Below are 18,737 nucleotides of genomic sequence, written 5' to 3'. Positions count from 1 at the left end.
AGCCAGCGGTGTAATGCCACAGCCAGAAGAGACACTTTTTGCACAAGCTCGGCCAATGCATTATCACCCTGGCTGGTCAGCCATAGGTAATCTCGATTAACTTTGCGGTCAGGGAATTTTCCAGTTCTCATAATATTCGGCAATGTTAAACTGAGAACCACCAATAAACATTACTAGAATTCCCTTCATTCCATGCGGCTCCTCAGTTGGTATGGCATTTTTTTTCTACTTTTAACCTCTGGATTGCCTACATGGAGAAGAGGACGTGATCTACACAGGACTAGGTGAGTATATCTTTTTTTATCAGGTCCATATTTGATTATTCTACTGGAAAAGAGGACGTGATCTACACTGGACTAGGTGAGTATATCTTTTTTTGGTACTTGTTTCCTAGCACGGCCACACCGATTCAGATCGGGGTGGTCGTGTCGGAAAAATCGGGTCGATCGCATCGCATGCGATTTGGTCGCATGCGATGCGATCGACGCGACCGACCGATTTTTCACCCGATTTTTTTCATTGAATCCAATGTAAATTGGGTCCCTGGGACCCAATTTTACATTGGATTCAATGAAAAAAATTCCCAACCCCCCCAAATTTAAGCGCGTTAACCCCAGGCCACGATAGACGCCAACCCGAAGCGTGGCGAGCGCAGCGAGCCCGCGAGGGGCGGCGGTACGCGTCCTCCGACCTTTTCATGCCCTACTATCCACTAGGGCGTGGAGTGAGAATAGAATAGTGTGGCGAGCGCAGCGAGCCACCGAGCCCGAAGCGTGGCGAGCGCAGCGAGCCCCGCGAGGGGACGCGGATACCTTCACAGGTAAATGCGTCCCTTCGCGGGCTTCACAGGTGTCCGCGTCGCCACGGACACCTGTGAAGCCCGCAAGGGGACGCGTATAACTGTGAAGGTATCCGCGTCCCCTCGCGGGGCTCGCTGCGCTCGCCACGCTTCGGGCTCGGTGGCTCGCTGCGCTCGCCACACTATTCTATTCTCACTCCACGCCCTAGTGGATAGTAGGGCATGAAAAGGTCGGAGGACGCGTACCGCCGCCCCTCGCGGGCTCGCTGCGCTCGCCACGCTTCGGGTTGGCGTCTATCGTGGGGCGACGACGGGGACATCTATAATGTGAAATGGGTCATATGGACCCATTTCACATTTTTTGACATTTTTACACCATTTCAATGTTAAAAAATTTTTTAACATTGAATCCTATGCAAAAATCGGGGGCATCGCGTCGCATCGCGTCGGGACCAATGTTAATGGTCCCGACCGACGCGATGCCCCCGATATTTTACCTTTCCCGACAAGATTTCAATGTTAAAATATTTTTTAACATTGAAGTCTATGGAAATATCGGGGGCATCGCGTCGGTCGCGTCGGGACCAATGTTAATGGTCCCGACCGACGCGATGCCCCCGATATTTTATCCTAGCCGGCAAAATGGACCTGATTTCAAAAGAAATCGGGTCCATCGTGGGTAATCGTGTCCCTTAATTAAGGGACACGATTACTCACGATTGTGGCCGTGCTAGGAAACAAGTACCCTTTTTTTTATCAGGTCCATATTGGATTATTCTACTGGAAAAGAGGACGTGATGTACACAGGACTAGGTGAGTATATATTTTTTTATCAGGTCCATATTGGATTATTCTACTGGAGAAGAGGCCGGCCTACTTGTTCCACAGCAGAACCCAATGATATTTTATTTATTCTTATGTTTACATAAACTATTGGGCTCACAGGGATAGCCCTGAGCTTCAGCCATGGAGGGGGTAGCCTGGGGGGGACCCTTTTATTGGGCGGGTCCCACTCCTCCAGGGCTGACCAGTCAGGTTGTTAATGCTTTGGACCGGTAGCTTGTGTAAAAAGCCTTCCCCGGCTGTGGCATTATACCGCTGACTGTTGGCTCCCGATGTTGTTTCCAAAATAAGGGGACCCCTACTTATTTAGTCCCCACATTTTCTAACCAGGACCAGTCCCAGAGTCCAAGGGGGTAAATGATCTGTGATAAATATGCAATTTTGGCAGTTTTTGGCAAGCTCCATTGCCATGGGGCGCAAAAGCATCTTGAGCATGTGCCCCCTGGTGGGAGCCAGTGGCTGGTGGGGGCTGGAGAAAGTATCGCCAGCCCCTACAATGAAGAGGCCGGCTCCATCGGCACTCTGTAATCATTAGTTGTTCTGCGGCCCACACTGAGTATATATACCAGTGGTATCTAGTGGAAGCATTCGTACCTGCTTTTATAGTACTCCTCTCCAGAAGAATAAAGTTCGGGGGCAGGGAAGGATGCTGATGTCACCAATTTCCATCATTTTAGCTGCGCCCCCTCCCTGAAGCGTCACGATCACTGTAATTTGTCTCTGCATAATTGGGGTATGCCGGAGGGTTGAGTAGGATGTGGTAGACTTCTGGTTAGATCTTTCAAAAATACAACTATTGATATGATCTACAAAATCTGGTTTTGCAGTACACTGGAGTAGTGTTTGAGGGCAGGTATATTTGTCCCAGGTTCATGTCTTACACCTTTTAGAAACAGGTGTTTTGTCCTCACAGAGGGCTAATCCGCTTTGGCAGCTGTGAGAGGCCCAAGAAAAGGCTTCCAGACTGAGCAGTGTGGGCAGACTGCCTGGGGAGACTGCAGAATCTCTGTGTGAGAAATAAGATGCCTGATACAAGTGAGCCCTCCAGTGTTGACTGGAAAACTTAGTGTTTTGTTTAGTGACAGTTAGGAACATCCTGTGTTTAGTTAGTGCCAGACAGGCAATGTATTTTCTTTTGATGTTTGTTTTATTTTCTGCTTAATAAAACTGGTTGCGGCCAGTTGCACCACAAAGAACGGACTTGTATGGTTTTTCAGCTGCTGCTTGCTGCCTTTTATCCCAGGAACAGGCCTCCAGTTCCCCTACAGTGTTACAACATATATATATATATATATATATATATATATAGATACATAGATATATAGATATGGATAGATGTATATATATATATATATATATATATATATATATATATATATATATGTGTGTGTGTGTGTGTCTAGTGTCCGTGTGTAACCGAAACACTGCCATCTTTTGGCAGTCAGTGAAACTACATCTCTTTCTTTCTCTTTCACACATACAGAAACAGAGGCGATCACACATACAGAAACACAGACGCAATCACAATGTTGCAGACTATCTTTTGAAGCTCCTGCTTCAAGCCAGCTTAGCTAGTTAAATATACTAATTTATATACAGTATGTGAAATATTCATTTGAAATAAATCCTCTTTTCCACCTTCTAATGAATAGGCTCCTTTATATATTATATTATACCTCTGACAGAATGTTATCTTAGTTTAGGCTTTTATTTGTTGGTACATGTTTGACACAGGCCTTGAAGAACGGTGAACATATTTGTTTCTGGCAGAAGTTTTTGTCCTAGACAGTCCAGACTTTCTATTTATGACTTCGGCCTTTCCTCATTAGGTTGTCTCTAGAGTTCATGTCTGGCCGAAATAGGATGACAAAACATTTCGGGAAGAATATACAAACCACCACTGCCCAGCTGGAGGACAAGATGGCGAAGATCTCCATGGCCATTGTATACTTTCCAAGCGAGCTGAGGGAGGCTGGTATGAAGGAGACCCAGACAGAGAGGAAGGCCAACATGCTGAAGGTGATAAACTTGGCCTCATTGAAGCTGCCAGGGAGCCTTCTGGCCAAGAAGGCCACAATAAAACTGACCGTGGCCAAGAGGCCAAGATATCCCAGCATAATCCAGAACGCAAGAGGAAAACCCTCATTGCAGCTTAGAATGATGACCCCAGACTGTGTTTTATTATTATATTCTGGGAATGGAGGTGAACAAGAAAGCCATGTTACACAGATAGATAATTGAATAAGAACACAAATCACAACGACTGAGTAGGACACTTTTACACCTGTCCATTTCCTTAGAGTAGTCCCTGGTCTGGTGGCTTTGAAGGCAATGACAACTGTAATCGTCTTGGCCAGAACACAAGAAATGCAAAGAGAAAATGTCAGACCAAATGCCACCTGGCGCAAAAGGCACTTCTCTGGCTGTGGGTATCCAATAAAAGCTAACGAGCAAAGGAAGCAGAAGCACAGTGATAGCAGGAGAAGACAGCTGAGAGACCAGTTATTGGCTCGGACTATGGGTGTAGTCCTATAGTGGATGAAAACTCCCAGAATGCCAATTGGAATGAGAGAAGATAAAAGGGTGACGGTTGCCAGGTTCATACCCATAGTTTCGTTATAGGAAAGAAACTCAATGGTCCTTGGTATGCACATATTCTGCTGGAGATTGGGCCACATGTCCCAGGAACATTCCTGGCATTTCACGGAGTCTACAAAAGAATGTAGTCATCAGAACCTTCATAAGGGACAGACGTGGTATTTATGAAATAGATAAAAATGGGTCAGAAATGTTTATATTACCTGTATTATCGGACATCTCTCCCGGTGGGCATGGGACGCACTCATAGCAACAGCCGGGTTTCCCTGGTAGAGATATCTTTCGAAATCCTGAGGGACAATTTGGGCTGCACTTCGACTGGGGAAGCTAAGTGAGAAAAATAAAGTGTTCTTTGATGTTGGAGATTAGGGGTGCCACAATCAAAACACTTGGTGTACAAGATATAATTTAATTTTGGTGCCCCTAAATCATTGCCCCTTAGGGGCAGCTGGACTTTCCCACCATACCACCTACTTGATGACAGAGTTGTCCATCAATCTACAGATGCGGTCACCACCAGCTTACCCATGCACCGGTGGCATATATGGCCGCATCACCATTGCAGCACGCGCAATCCTATTGGTCAGGTATGAAAAGTAATGATACTTTATATGGGACATTTTCAGCTGGACCTGGTAGGAATATTGATGCCTGAATCCCAACACTGGTAAGAAGACCAGCACCGGATCTCCAATGCAACTCGCAATACCTCCAGCAAACTCTGACAATATTACATATGCCCCCTAGTATGCAAAGAGAGGGACAATTAAATCCCAAATTTGCAAATGTTTCAATAAATCAAGTCTTTATTTAAAAATAGGAGCAGTAAGTATATCTGAGTTTCTGGAGTGCTTGAGTTGCCATGATATATAGATATCAGACTGTCTCCATTATCGCATAGCAGTGTCTTTATCAAAGACTCTACTGTTTAATTTATCTACAGTGTTATTTTGGAGCATTGATATCAAGGGTTGGAACAGTATTTGGCTGGGCCACAGAGAAAAATCTGGGCAGGGGATAGTCCCAGTTATGTCAAGTTTAGAAAAGTACAGCAGATGTCTCAGGAGATGGCAGAAGACTCAGATGTGGGCAGAGCTAGATTAAGGTCATACTTGCCTACCTGACCCTCTCCATGCGGGAGAAAATGCTCTGTTCCTGGACTTCCCTGGTAATGTATGATTGCCATCACCTGTGGTGAAACACCTTTACCTAGCTTTTTCTCCCGGAGAGGGTCAGGTAGGCAAGTATGATTAAGGCTTTGGGCGGCCTACGGTACTATATATATATATATTGTGACGAAAACACTGGAATAGTGTTTGAGGGCAGGTATATTTGTCCCAGGTTCTTGTCTTACACCTTTTAGAAACAGGAAAACTTCCATGAGAATGTTTCTCTTTTGTTAAAGCTGAGTAAAGGCCCAGCTCAGGTGTTTGGCCTCACAGAGGGCTGATCAGCACTTGCAGCTGTGCAGGGCCCATGTAGAGCTGCTGGACTGATCAGTAGCAGGCATCCAGTCCCCCTACAGTGTAACAATATATATATATATATATATATATATATATATATAGCTACAGATGTCTATTTATGTATATACATATTATATATACTGTGTGTGAATTTATATACATATATAGGTACTTGTGTACTTGCTGGCGCCGTGCGTCTGTGTCCCCTTGCGGGGATCGCTGCGCTCACCCATGCTACGCTCTCCACACTATCTATAATCAACTCCATGCCATCATGGATAGTGGGGGTACGAACTATACATGTTGGCATGGAGTTTTCAGCGCCGCAGCTGGACACAGACGCACAGCGCCATTATGACGCCGTGCGGCTGTGTCCAGCTGCGGGGCTGAAAACTACATAAGTACCTATATCAGGCATGTCCAAAGTCAGGCCAGGGGGCCAATTGCGGCCCGTGCTGTAATTTCAAGCGGCCCGCAGCCTCCAGCTAGAAGCGGGCAGAGCATCAGATGTGGGAAGCACAGCACAGGACATTAAAGGTGGGACCCCGGCGAGCACGCCTTTACCTTGCTGTCTGCTGCAGTGAGGAGGTGCCGGCCGCCACAATCAGATATGTTTGGCGTCCTACCCCTGCTGCTGCAATCGTATATCACCCTACTCCACAATCACAGTGACCGCAGTGTTTGGAGAGGGGGGGGGCAGCAATGGGGAAGCTTTCTCCCGTAACATGCAGAGCGGAGGAGGGCAGCAGCGGGAGCCCGAGCATCTCCTGTCCTTGCAGTGCCTGCTTTGCCTCTCCTTCCTCTGGCTCACACAAGGAGCTGGGAAACATACAGAGAAGGGAGGGGGCAGAGTTGGGGACATACAGTGAAGGAGGGTCAGGCTGGGGGACATACAGTGAATGGAGGCAGTAATGGCCATTCAGAGAAGAGGGGGCAGGCTGGGGGACATACAGTGAATGGGGGCAGAGTGGGGTTCATAGTGAGTGGGGGTCATACAGTGAATGGGAGTCATACAGTGAAGGAGGGTCAGGCTTGGGGACATACAATGAATGGAGGCACTGATGGACATTAAGAGAAGGGGGGCAGGCTGGGGGACAGAGTGAATGGGTGCAGAGTGGGGAACATACAGTGAATGGGGGACATACAGTGAAGGAGGAGCAGGCTGGCGGACATACAGTGAATGTGGGCAGGCTGGGGGAAATACAGTAAAGGGGCAGGCTGGGGGACATAGAGTGAATGGGAGCAGAGAGGGGGACCATTCTGATCAGGGGCGTAACTATAGCACCGCCTGGGGGCGCCGGGGGGCTGCGGAGCTACAGTAATGCCCCCGCCCCCCATCCCCCACAGGCTTACCTGTCTGCTTGTCACGGCTTCCCTCCTGGCTTCAAACAATTCTATGGAGATGGACCAGATGGATAAAATGGCCTCCCCATAAAGCAGACTGTTCTCTGAAACTGTCTGCGGTATGGGGGCGCCTGCATAGAATTAATTGAAGCCAGGAGGGGAGCCGGGACGGGCAGACAGGTAAGCCTGTGGCGATGGGGGGGGGGGCAGGCGGGGAAGGGGAGGGGGGCGCCCCCCCATTAACGGCGGCGGGGGGGGGGGGGCTCCCCAAACCAAGCTACGCCACTGATTCTGATGTGATTAATGATTCAAAAAATGTCAGGCTGAATGGCCGGCCCCCACACATCTTTATACTCCAGACTACAGCTACCTTGTTTCTTCTGTGAGATGAGCGCTGGGCTGCCCCTGCCTGTTTCCCGTTTCAGTTGTTTTCCAGGCCGCTCCTCTGTTATCTGGCTGAGCAGCTGCCTGTGTGCTGAGACCGGTCCGGAATCCCACCTCCTTCCCTGCAGCCTGCACGCTCAGTCAATCACTAAGCCGTAGGCTGCATCTTCTAAAACCATTGGACAGCTGAGCCATCGCTCAGCTGTCCTGTACTTGTACAAGGAGACACCGGGTGTCATCGGCTGTCAATCATTCATGGCAGCTGCCGGACAACCGCACTGCAGCACTAAGCCGGGAGCGCAGCAGATCGGAGCACTCTTACCGATCTGATCTGCAGGGGATTGGTAATAGCATTCCGATCGGGGGCGGGGAACAGCGAGCACTATCAGAAAGGGGGCCCATTGGTACTGACCCCCTGTGCCCCCTCTTTAATCTGGCCCTGGATGTGGGGCAGCGTAGCCACTGCAAGTTTCGCACCTGTCCATACCTTTTTATCACTGAGGGTCCATACAATGGCAGCGCTGTCAATGCTTAAGGCCTTCCCATCTAAAACGCTCAAGTCATAAGTTCCAACTACAACCTGCTGCAAAGTGGATGTGGAACTTTGCTGCCAATTCACAATGTCATAGACAACTTGGGGATCTCCTTCTTCATTAAAAAAAACATTTGTCTTGTCTTTGGTCTGAAAATTCACAGATTTTATATAGTGGAGAAGCTGAAAAGGAACACAAATAAAAATTAATTAATAAGTTCCAGGCAAAATGTGCAAGTAGATAAAGAAGAACTTGCTTACTTGCCAAGGATGCAAAGATGAGATGTTGGCACATGTGCCATGATGGAATGGTCCAGATCTTGGTGTGCATTGGAGCAAGTTGTGTAAGGCCCATGCAAAGGTGTATACTGAAGTGTAGACACTAAAAGTTACTCTAAAGTCTACATTTGTCATCGTGTTGTGTAATGTTTCTTCCTCTGTACAGACAGGAATAGTTTTGTTGTCCACCAAGTCATCTAAATTATTGGACTTATCCAAATTGCAAGAAAAAGTCTGCCCCCAAAACTCCCTTATAAAAGGATCATTGGGGGACTTCGAGGGGTGTAGTCTGTTGAGATGCTCTACAAATCCTGGCATCTGCCCACCATGAAGAGCAAAACCGATTGTACCCACCAAGACCTGCTGGAACTTTTTATTAGAAAGAAGAGTAGAGGTTGACCATGATTCACTGGCTATCCATACTTTTCTGGCCACATTTTGATTTGACAGCTCTTGTACCACTGGCATAAAATCAGAATCCGAGGACAACACTACCACAACCTTGGTTGTTGAGCCCTTGATTACTGTTACAATGTGAGGAGCATTCCGGTTGGGTTGACCAGTCAATATATTTTCAACAAAAGCCACACAGGCTCCAGCTTTGATCAATTCTTGTTTTACCACCTGGATGCCAAATTGACCGTAGTCATTATCGGTTGCTAGTAACCCCACCCAGGTCCATCCGAAGTGCAGTATTAACTCAGCTAGGCCTCGGGACTGATAGGCATCACTGGGTACAGTGCGGAAGAAGGAAGGGAACAATTTCCGATTGCTGAGGACTGGACTGGTGGAAAAGTAACTGATCTAGAGGCAAATAAAATCATTGTCAAGGAATCCATTTTAAAGACAATTATTTTAGCAACAAACACGTGTTCAATAGGGTTGACTTTTTACATGAAACACATTCATGTAAAATTTTGGTAAATTTTATGATTGAAAATGGATACCAATTGAGATTTGCGTGTGACATGGTGGATTTACGTGTTTCGATGAGAGTAATCTTATACTAGGACAAGAAGAGAGACGGTAATACAGCTTGGTAAATAGCAGACATACTATAGCGGTGGGGAAATCTCAGCCCTTACAATCAACATAAACCTTTATAAATATGTATATAGCCTAGAAAATGATAGGATCTGATTGGTTTCTATGAGAACTGGTGGGCGAGCTTTGGATTCGGCTGAACATTAGGTCCCGGATTCAAGGCTCGACAGATTCTAGGCAGACAGTCAATAGGTCGACACCAAAAGGTCAAAATGCACAAGATCGGCGTTGACACAAGGTTGACATCCACGAGGTTGACAGTGACAAAAGGTAGACACAAGGAAAAAGTTGTTGTGACATTCGTCATTTTCCCTGAAAACTCACCTCTTCAGGCAGCTTATCAGATTCCAGAACCAGCCACTTAACCTTCATACAGTATACCGTTCCTATCTAATCTCATCCCCACTGTACAGTCCACACATATCCACTCTCTGCTGTTTCACATGTTCCATCCTCCTGACCCATTGCCAAACTGCTGGGTCACCGTATCATACAGCAGACCAGGAACCTTCGCATTCTGGTGGACTTTATGCAATAAAGAATATCTATCCTTGTGTATCAATGCCTATTTCCCTATAGATTGTAAGCTTGCGAGCAGGGCCCTCCTACCTTTGACTGTCTGTAATACCCTGTTTGTTGTATTACTGTCTCCTATTGTAAAGCGCAACGGAATATGCTGCAATATATAAGAAACTGTTAATAAATAAATAAATTTGTCGACACATGAAAAGGTCAAAATTAGTTAAATAGTGCTCCACTGCTGGTTTGCTTGGCACCATTCCCAGATGTCGTCCACAGCCTATCCCTAAACAACACACCACTCACAGCCTAACCTTAACCAACACACCTTTCACAGCCTAACCCTACCCAACACACCACTCACAGCCTAACCTTACCCAACACACCTTTCACAGCCTAACCCTAACCAACACACCTCTCACAGTATAACCCTAACACACACCTCACAACCTATCCCTAACCCACACACCACTCACAGCCTAACCTTAACCCACACACCACTCACAGCCTAACCTTAACCCACACACCACTCACAGCAAAACTCTAACCCACATGGCTCTCACAGCTTAACCCTAGCCAACACACCACTCGCATCCTAAACTTAACCCACACACCACTCACATCCTAAGCTTAACCAACACACTTCTTATAACCTAACCCTACCCAAAACACCACTCACAGCCTAACCCTAACCAACACACCTCTCACAGCCTAACCCTAACAACACACCTCTCACAGCCTAAACCTAACCAACACACCACTCACAGCCTAACCCTAACAGCACACCTCTCAAAGCCTAACCCTAAAACACCACTCCTAACCTATCCCTAACCCACACACCACTCACAGCCTAACCTTAACCCACACACCACTCACAGCAAAACTGTAATGCACATGGCTCTCACAGCCTAACCCTAACCAACACACCCCTCACATCCTAAACTTAACCAACACACCTCTCATAGCCTAACCCTACCCTAAACACCACTCACAGCTAAACCCAAACCAACACACCACTCACATCCTAAAATTAACCAACACACCCCTCATAGCCAAACTCTAACCCACATTCCTCTCACAGCCTAACCTAAACCCCACCTCAGCAATCCATTCTTAACCACCCCACCCCACCCCACATCCTATACTTAACAATAAGTGCTCAGTCCTCCTACGGGTATACTCAGATCCCCCACCCTCAGGAGTGGGCTGGCCACTGGTGACAACAGATGTCCTTTAGCCAACTTGAATCTAGCATCTACCCCTGAGGGATGCAGAGAGGAGACATTCTAAGAGGGGCTATAGCAGCCAAAGCATCCCGATTGTAAGTGTGTGGGGTGGAAAAACATTATGCCAGGATAGGTTTTTTTTTTTTTGGGGGGGGGGGGGGGGGCTAGGTTAGGGACTTAGAAGGGGGAAGGGTTAGGGTGTGGGGAGGGAGGAGTAGTTTTAGGCAGCTGGGTTGGAAGGTTACTGTTAGGCACTAGTGGTGAGGGTTAGGCTGTCCAGGGAGTAGGGTAAGGCCGGGGGATGGTAAGTACACTTACCGGACCCCTGATGGGATTCCATGCATCAGGATGCTGGTGTCCCCACCGTCGGTCAGCTGTATGCATGGTAATAATTCTAGAATTCTCTTTGACTCACCGTCTGGGCTTTAGAATTATTCTAATACCACTATAGCACATGATTGAACAACATAAATGACTATATTATAAGAGGCCATAAATCAGCCCTTGTAGTGCATGTCCTAGGTGGGTGTGGCTCTGGCTCCCGGGTTTGTCCCATGACTCCGCAGCATGCCCTGTGTGTCCAAGTGAGTTAGGGTGGGCTGCTGAGCAGAGAGCAAGAAGGCTGCATTGACTCATCCTGCCATAAGCTCTTCTGGCATTGCCAAGATCGCCAGTCTGGCCTAGAGAAGAGGTCACATGACTGTATATAGGTTATATACCGTAGGTATTTTTCTTCTTGAATTAGAGTAGGTCAAGAGCATCATTCACAATCTCTTACGTACCTGTGGGTATCTATAAAGGCCCAGTATCTGTGCCATGAGAATGGAACGTGTAGACCCAGAATCGCCAACAATGCCAACAAGGGATCCATCATTTCCACACAGATAGTTTGGGACCTTCTCTTGTCCTCCAGATAACATCCACAGGGCGCCCTCTGCTGCTCGTCTCAGGGCTGTACAGGTGTCAAAGATCTGGAATCCCAGGGTGATGTTGGGGAGAAGGTCAGGGGTATTGTTGATCTCCTCCACTGCAAATATAAGGGCCTGCAGGCTCTGGTAGTTTTGAAATTCCAGCCTGATGGAGGACAGAGGAAATGCACTGTGTCATTTATTTATGCCATGTCCTTCTTCCACCACTTCCAGTCCCATCTACATCCTGCCATAACCACCTATGTATCATTTCCAGAATCAGGCCTGTCCTTAGCCAGAAAGCTACTATATTACTATAATTATCTTCAATGCCTTCATCATTTCCCACCCTGATAGCTTTAATCTGCGTCCGTCTGGCCTTCATAACCCCCACCTCACCCCCTTTTCATCTAATCTCAACTCTGCCACCTGCCTCATGTCTCACTGTACCTGTGCTGTCCCCTCTCTGATTTGGATTTGCCCTCTTCAGTGCCCGTGTCAATTTTTCTACTGGTCGAAAAAAATACTAAAAGTCTAATTTTTGACCACTTTTGGTCATTTTTGACCGAATTGGGGTCCATTTTTGCATGTGCTGATTTACCCTCAAAAAAAGTGAAAAAGCATGGGTGAAAATGTATCTAAAAATTGTGTGAGATCGTCAGCAATTGAATACTGAGGGGCCGAATTAGTGTAGTTTCTCAGCTAGCCCAAACTATCTTACTATGCATAGTTTGGAGCAGAGAAGAGAAAGGGGAGGGGGGGGGGAGCATGATAGAGACTGCTACATATTTTAGGGGTACTACCAAGCTCCAGGAGGGAGACATTCTTCAAAGGAAGTGAAGTATTACTACATAAGGAATTGCGATGACACTGGTGGGAGGCAGGATTTGGGGAAATTTAAGGAAATGTTACCTCACAGAAAGGGTAGTGAATAAGTGGAATAGCCTCCCATCAGAGGTGGTAGAGGCAAATACAGTAGAGCAATGGAAACATGCTTGGGATAGGCATATTGATATCCTTACAAGGATCTAATGCAGGCATGTCCAAACTGCGCCCTCCAGCTGTTGTGAAACTACACATCCCAGCATGCCTTGCAATCATTTTAGCATTCCCTAATAACAAACTGTGGTAAGGCATGATGGGACTTGTAGTTTCACAACATCTGGAGGGCCATAGTTTGGACATGCCTGATCTAATGGATCAAAAAGAGTTGAGATCACCTAATGGATAAAAAGGGGCAGACCAGATGGGCCAAATGGTTCTTAACTGCCGTCGTTCTATATAACTGCCATGTCGCAGGCTGTTTTTGAAAAGTGACAGTAAGAGCTGGTTGTTGGTTACTTTCGGGCAGATGTATTAAGCCTGGTGAAGAAATAAACTGGAGATAAAGTGGAAGGAGATAACGCACCAGCCAATCAGATCCCAACTGTCATATTTCAAACACAGCTGATTGGCTGGTGCGTTAACTCTTCCAAGTTATCTCCACTTTATCTCCAGTTTATTTCTTCTCCAGGCTTATTACATCTGCCCCTTTATCTCTCTCCGAACTTTCATAGCTTCTTGCATAGGAACAATCCTGTCTCCCCATTGGAAAGTGTGCAAAATAAGGCCGTGGCTGGTCCACGTAAATCTCAGCCTTGTCTAACCAAAGCATTTAAACCAATGGCATTTAAACAGCGCCCACTCCAAGGTTAAATGAGGCAGAAGGCCTTTTGCATGTCAAAAATCGTGACTGCCCTCGGAATCCTGGGACAGTTGGCATTTCCATGTTCTGAGATGTTCCACGTTATTTTAGCGTGGCACATCTGTGCTTGCAGACACTCTGTGGTCTTGTAGTGCGCTCACTATGTGGCTACATAGAACGCTGTATGTGAATCAGAATCAGGCCCTATATATACATATACTTCTATACAGTTCAACAAAGATAAGGACGGAGCTACCCCCTACAGTAAACTGACTGGGTACCCTCCTAAAATCAGGGGGTGATTCTGGTTGACACACCGCGCTGCGAAGTTCGCAGCGCTGCATGTCTTTTCAATCCTTCCCACCACCTGCAGAAATGTCCACCCCCCCCTTGCACGCAGCTATCCCTCCCCGCACAGTTGTGAATGGATATTTTGCATAAACATTTATTCACTGCCCACAGTGCCAAACCCACATCATTCGATGGTCGCCGACCAGCGAAGGATGTGGAAGGTACGCGCAAATCTAAGACACTCTCAGATGTCTTAGCTTTGCGTGTGTTCTGGAGGGGAACATGGCGGGCAGCAACCCCCGGCCCGCCACCCCCCACCTGCAGTTTCTGTGCAAGCGCCCGGCGAACACTCTGTTCACCGTGGCCGCTTGCACACAGTGCTTGCACATGTGCAGTTGTAAAACATTGCTTACCCGTGCGAATTCGCTCGGGTAAGCATGAGCCAGAATAAGGTCCTCAGACACACAGACCTACAGTAGTTTTCCTTCTATACATACATACATACTGTACATACATATATTTGGTCACCTATTATAATGGAAATGAAAGGTCTCAGTAGGACAACTCAACCAGAATCGCTTGCTCCTGAGCAATATACTTTAGGTACTTACAGCAGGCATTTAATGTCCTCTGGTCTGCTTGTGAAATGGGTTTCAGTGTAGCTTCTGTCCACATGGACGGGGAAAGTGCCTCCTATCACCAGATCTCCAGCCTGATTCAGATAGCCACTGATATCACCACTGGGAAGATGGCAGCCTTGCCTTGACTTGAAGCTGGCACCCACTTGTACAGCAAATGTGTTCAGCAAGGAAACCTCACAGAGCAACAGGCAACTTATATTATATCTCCAGATCATTGGCCTGTAGCTAAGAAACATCTTCACCATACAGAGCTACGGAGTCCTAATGTGTCACACTGGGGTTTCTTAGTGTCATAGTGTCTCACAGACAACTGCTACAGGAGAAGACCTCCCTCAGTCTGTCAGTGTCACACACACACAGGAGAAGACCTCCTTCAGTCTGTCAGTGTCACACACAGTAGAAGACCTCCTCAGTCTGTCAGTGTCACACACAGGAGAAGACCTCAGTCTGTCAGTGTCACACACAGGAGAAGACCTCCTCAGTCTGTCAGTGTCAAACACAGAGAAGACCTCCCTCAGTCTGTCAGTGTCACATATAGGACCATGTTACATTTGTGTCAGTGTCTTACACAACAATACCTCCACAGTGCCAAGTAATTTTCATCCAATACTGCTACTATCACACAAATGTATAAATGTTTTAAATGCACTCCTTGGTATGAAGAAGAACTTTAAACAAGATAATTATCCTCAGTGTGTTAAAGTAACACAACCTAACATACAGTAAGCTCAGTCTTTGTCTCATACGTAGGGTTGTACTGTATACATGTCTCTTACACACAGTGTCACTATGTGTCTGATTGGGGTTTTATAGAACTGATAATTATGCCTGAGAGAATAACAAGTGCAATCATATTTTCTGCAGTAAATCATTACGATCATTATAATATATGAGTCTCCCTGGAATAATGCTATTTTCTTATATATCAGAATGACACTATGTCCCAGCAGCACCAAGATGTGCACTGTGTCCTGGGGTTACTGAGTACCTGGGTCCAGGCTTATTGTAGGGTGGTCCCTGTAAGGGTTAAGTTCTAATGTGGACATGATCCCCTTGTGCGGCTGACTGTGTCCCCTCTACAGCTGTGAAGAGGAGATGTCAGTTTGGTGTGAGTGTTCACTCAAGAGGAAGTCTCTCCCTATAGGCGTGGCTTGCATGGCTGACGTGGCTGCCAACCTTCTGCAGTTCAAATTCACCCAGCACCATCCCAGCAGCACCCAGGCAGAGGAAGGACGGGGCACATGCCCCTCTGGGCTCCCAGCTTATTCCTGCTCTTGGGCACATATAGCAGAACAATGGGAGAGGTCACTGTGCCCCATTCAGGGCTGGTGCCCAGGGGTGACTGCCTTCCGTTGTCTGGAATGTGCCACAGAATTTTAGAAGATAGCACTTTCAAAAAGGGAAATCAGGGGAACGCGCAATCAGTTTACACTGTAGGTGATTTCCGAAGGGGAAAAAATTTATTCAATGGTCGGTGATGTATGGTAGTGGATGTGTTTGGGAACACATCTACCCACATGCTAGCGAGGGGATTCGGTGGTGGGGGATGGGCGTTCTGCAGGGTGGTGCTGGGAGGCGTTCGCAGGGTGGTGCTGACCTGTTCACAAGGCTGCGAGTGTACGTCGCCAAGCGAACAGGTCTGAAGCAGCCATATTGTTCTGTACACACCCAGTATAGTTCACAGGTAGACAACGTGATTATTAACCCTTTGAGTGCTGGGGAGGGGATATAAGTTGCTGGTCAGCCTGTGAGTGCTGGGGAGGGGGGATATAAGTTGCTGGTCAGCCTGTGAGTGCTTGGGAGGGGGATATAAGTTGCTGGTCAGCCTGTGAGTGCTTGGGAGGGGGGATATAAGTTGCTGGTCAGCCTGTGAGTGCCGGGGAGGAGGGGATATAAGTTGCTGGTCAGCCTGTGAGTGCTTGGGAGGGGGGGGGGATATAAGTTGCTGGTCAGCCCGTGAGTGCTGGGGAGGGGGATATAAGTTGCTGGTCAGCCTGTGAGTGCTTGGGAGGGGGGATATAAGTTGCTGGTCAGCCTGTGAGTGCTTGGGAGGGGGGGATATAAGTTGCTGGTCAGCCCGTGAGTGCCGGGGAGGGGGGATATAAGTTGCTGGTCAGCCTGTGAGTGCTGGGGAGGGGGGGATATAAGTTGCTGGTCAGCCTGTGAGTGCTTGGGAGGGGGATATAAGTTGCTGGTCAGCCTGTGAGTGCTTGGGAGGTGGATATAAGTTGCTGGTCAGCCTGTGAGTGCTTGGGAGGGGGGATATAAGTTGCTGGTCAGCCTGTGAGTGCTTGGGAGGGGGGATATAAGTTTGCTGGTCAGTCTGTGAGTGCTTGGGAGGGAGGGGGATATAAGTTGCTGGTCAGCCTGTGTGTGCTTGGGAGGGGGGGATATAAGTTGCTGGTCAGCCTGTGAGTGCTTGGGAGGGGGGGATATAAGTTGCTGGTCAGCCTGTGAGTGTTTGGGAGGGGGGATATAAGTTGCTGGTCAGCCTGTGTGTGCTTGGGAGGGGGGATATAAGTTGCTGGTCAGCCTGTGTGTGCTTGGGAGGGGGGATATAAGTTTCTGGTCAGCCTGTGAGTGCTTGGGGTGGGGTTATAAGTTGCTGGTCAGCCTGTGAGTGCTTGGGAGGGGGGATATAAGTTGCTGGTCAGCCTGTGTGTGCTTGGGAGGGGGGATATAAGTTGCTGGTCAGCCTGTGAGTGCTTGGGAGGGAGGGGGGATATAAGTTGCTGGTCAGCCTGTGAGTGCTTGGGAGGGGGGTTAGAGTTTGCTGGTCAGCATGTGAGTGCTTGGGAGGGGGGATATAAGTTGCTGGTCAGCCTGTGTGTGCTTGGGAGGGGGGATATAAGTTGCTGGTCAGCCTGTGAGTGCTTGGGAGGGGGGATATAAGTTGCTGGTCAGCCTGTGAGTACTGGGGAGGGGGATATAAGTTGCTGGTCAGCCTGTGAGTGCTTGGGAGGGGGGATATAAGTTGCTGGTCAGCCTGTGAGTACTGGGGAGGGGGATATAAGTTGCTGGTCAGCCTGTGAGTGCTTCGGAGGGGAGATATAAGTTGCTGGTCAGTCTGTGAGTGCTTGGGAGGGGGATATAAGTTGCTGGTCAGCCTGTGTCTGCTTGGAAAGGGGATATATGTTGCTGGTCAGCTTGTGAGTGCTTGGGAGGGGGGATATAAGTTGCTGGTCAGCCTGTGAGTGCTTGGGAGGGGGAATATAAGTTGCTGGTCAGCCTGTGAGTGCTGGGGAGGGGGGATATAAGTTGCTGGTCAGCCCGTGAGTGCTTCGGAGGGGAGATATAAGTTGCTGGTCAGTCTGTGAGTGCTTGGGAGGGGGATATAAGTTGCTGGTCAGCCTGTGTCTGCTTGGAAAGGGGATATATGTTGCTGGTCAGCTTGTGAGTGCTTGGGAGGGGGGATATAAGTTGCTGGTCAGCCTGTGAGTGCTTGGGAGGGGGAATATAAGTTGCTGGTCAGCCTGTGAGTGCTTGGGAGGGGGGATATAAGTTGCTGGTCAGCCCGTGAGTGCTGGGGAGGGGGGGTATAATTTGCTGGTCAGCCTGTGAGTGCTTGGGAGGGGGATATAAGTTGCTGGTCAGCCTGTGAGTGCTTGGGAGGGGGATATAAGTTGCTGGTCAGCCTGTGAGTGCTTGGGAGGGGGATATAAGTTGCTGGTCAGCCCGTGAGTGCTGGGGAGGGGGATATAAGTTGCTGGTCAGCCTGTGAGTGCTTGGGATGGGGGATATAAGTTGTTGGTCAGCCTGTGAGTGCTGGGGAGGGGGATATAAGTTGCTGGTCAGCCTGTGAGTGCTTAGGAGGGGGATATACGTTGCTGGTCTTGTGTTGGGGAGCGATGCTGAGTACATTGGCCGGTTGTGGGCATCATTTTAGTTTTTCATGCTGCTACTTAAATACACCACCCCACAAAGGCTGAATAATACTTGTACAGCCAGAGAGAGAGGATGGGTCTCAGTTCTTCTTGTATGGCAATATTTTCTGATACAGGAGTCCATAATAACCAACATTTTTAACAATGTAAAATGTGGTGACATTTTGGTCTTATACAGAGCAAAATAATTTGAGGACCCCTGTGTTATATCATTACATAGATCCAACATTGTTTCCATTTTGACCCAAAAAGAATTTCAGTTCTTCTGTCCTAACTAATGTCATTTAGACCCCTT

At 47.8% G+C, this 18,737-nt stretch overlaps 1 protein-coding gene across 1 annotated transcript; it reads right to left on the bottom strand.

Annotated features, from left to right (window-relative positions):
• Positions 1-3,441: 3,441 nt before the first annotated feature.
• On the bottom strand, positions 3,442-14,794 carry LOC146073378 (extracellular calcium-sensing receptor-like). The gene is made up of 6 exons (XM_083180557.1): positions 14,529-14,794; positions 11,817-12,108; positions 8,681-9,049; positions 7,922-8,149; positions 4,444-4,567; positions 3,442-4,352 (listed from the first exon to the last, which is right to left on the bottom strand). Exons 1-6 carry the CDS (start codon positions 14,792-14,794, stop codon positions 3,442-3,444), a joined length of 2,190 nt encoding a protein of 729 aa, XP_083036683.1.
• Positions 14,795-18,737: the final 3,943 nt, after the last annotated feature.

Source organism: Crinia signifera, chromosome 4 (genome assembly GCF_055691185.1).
Source record: "Crinia signifera chromosome 4, ASM5569118v1, whole genome shotgun sequence".
Classification (NCBI taxonomy): Eukaryota; Metazoa; Chordata; class Amphibia; order Anura; family Myobatrachidae; genus Crinia; species Crinia signifera.
The sequence above is the reverse complement of the archived record's forward strand: the minus strand, read 5'-3'. Positions and strand labels throughout refer to the sequence as shown.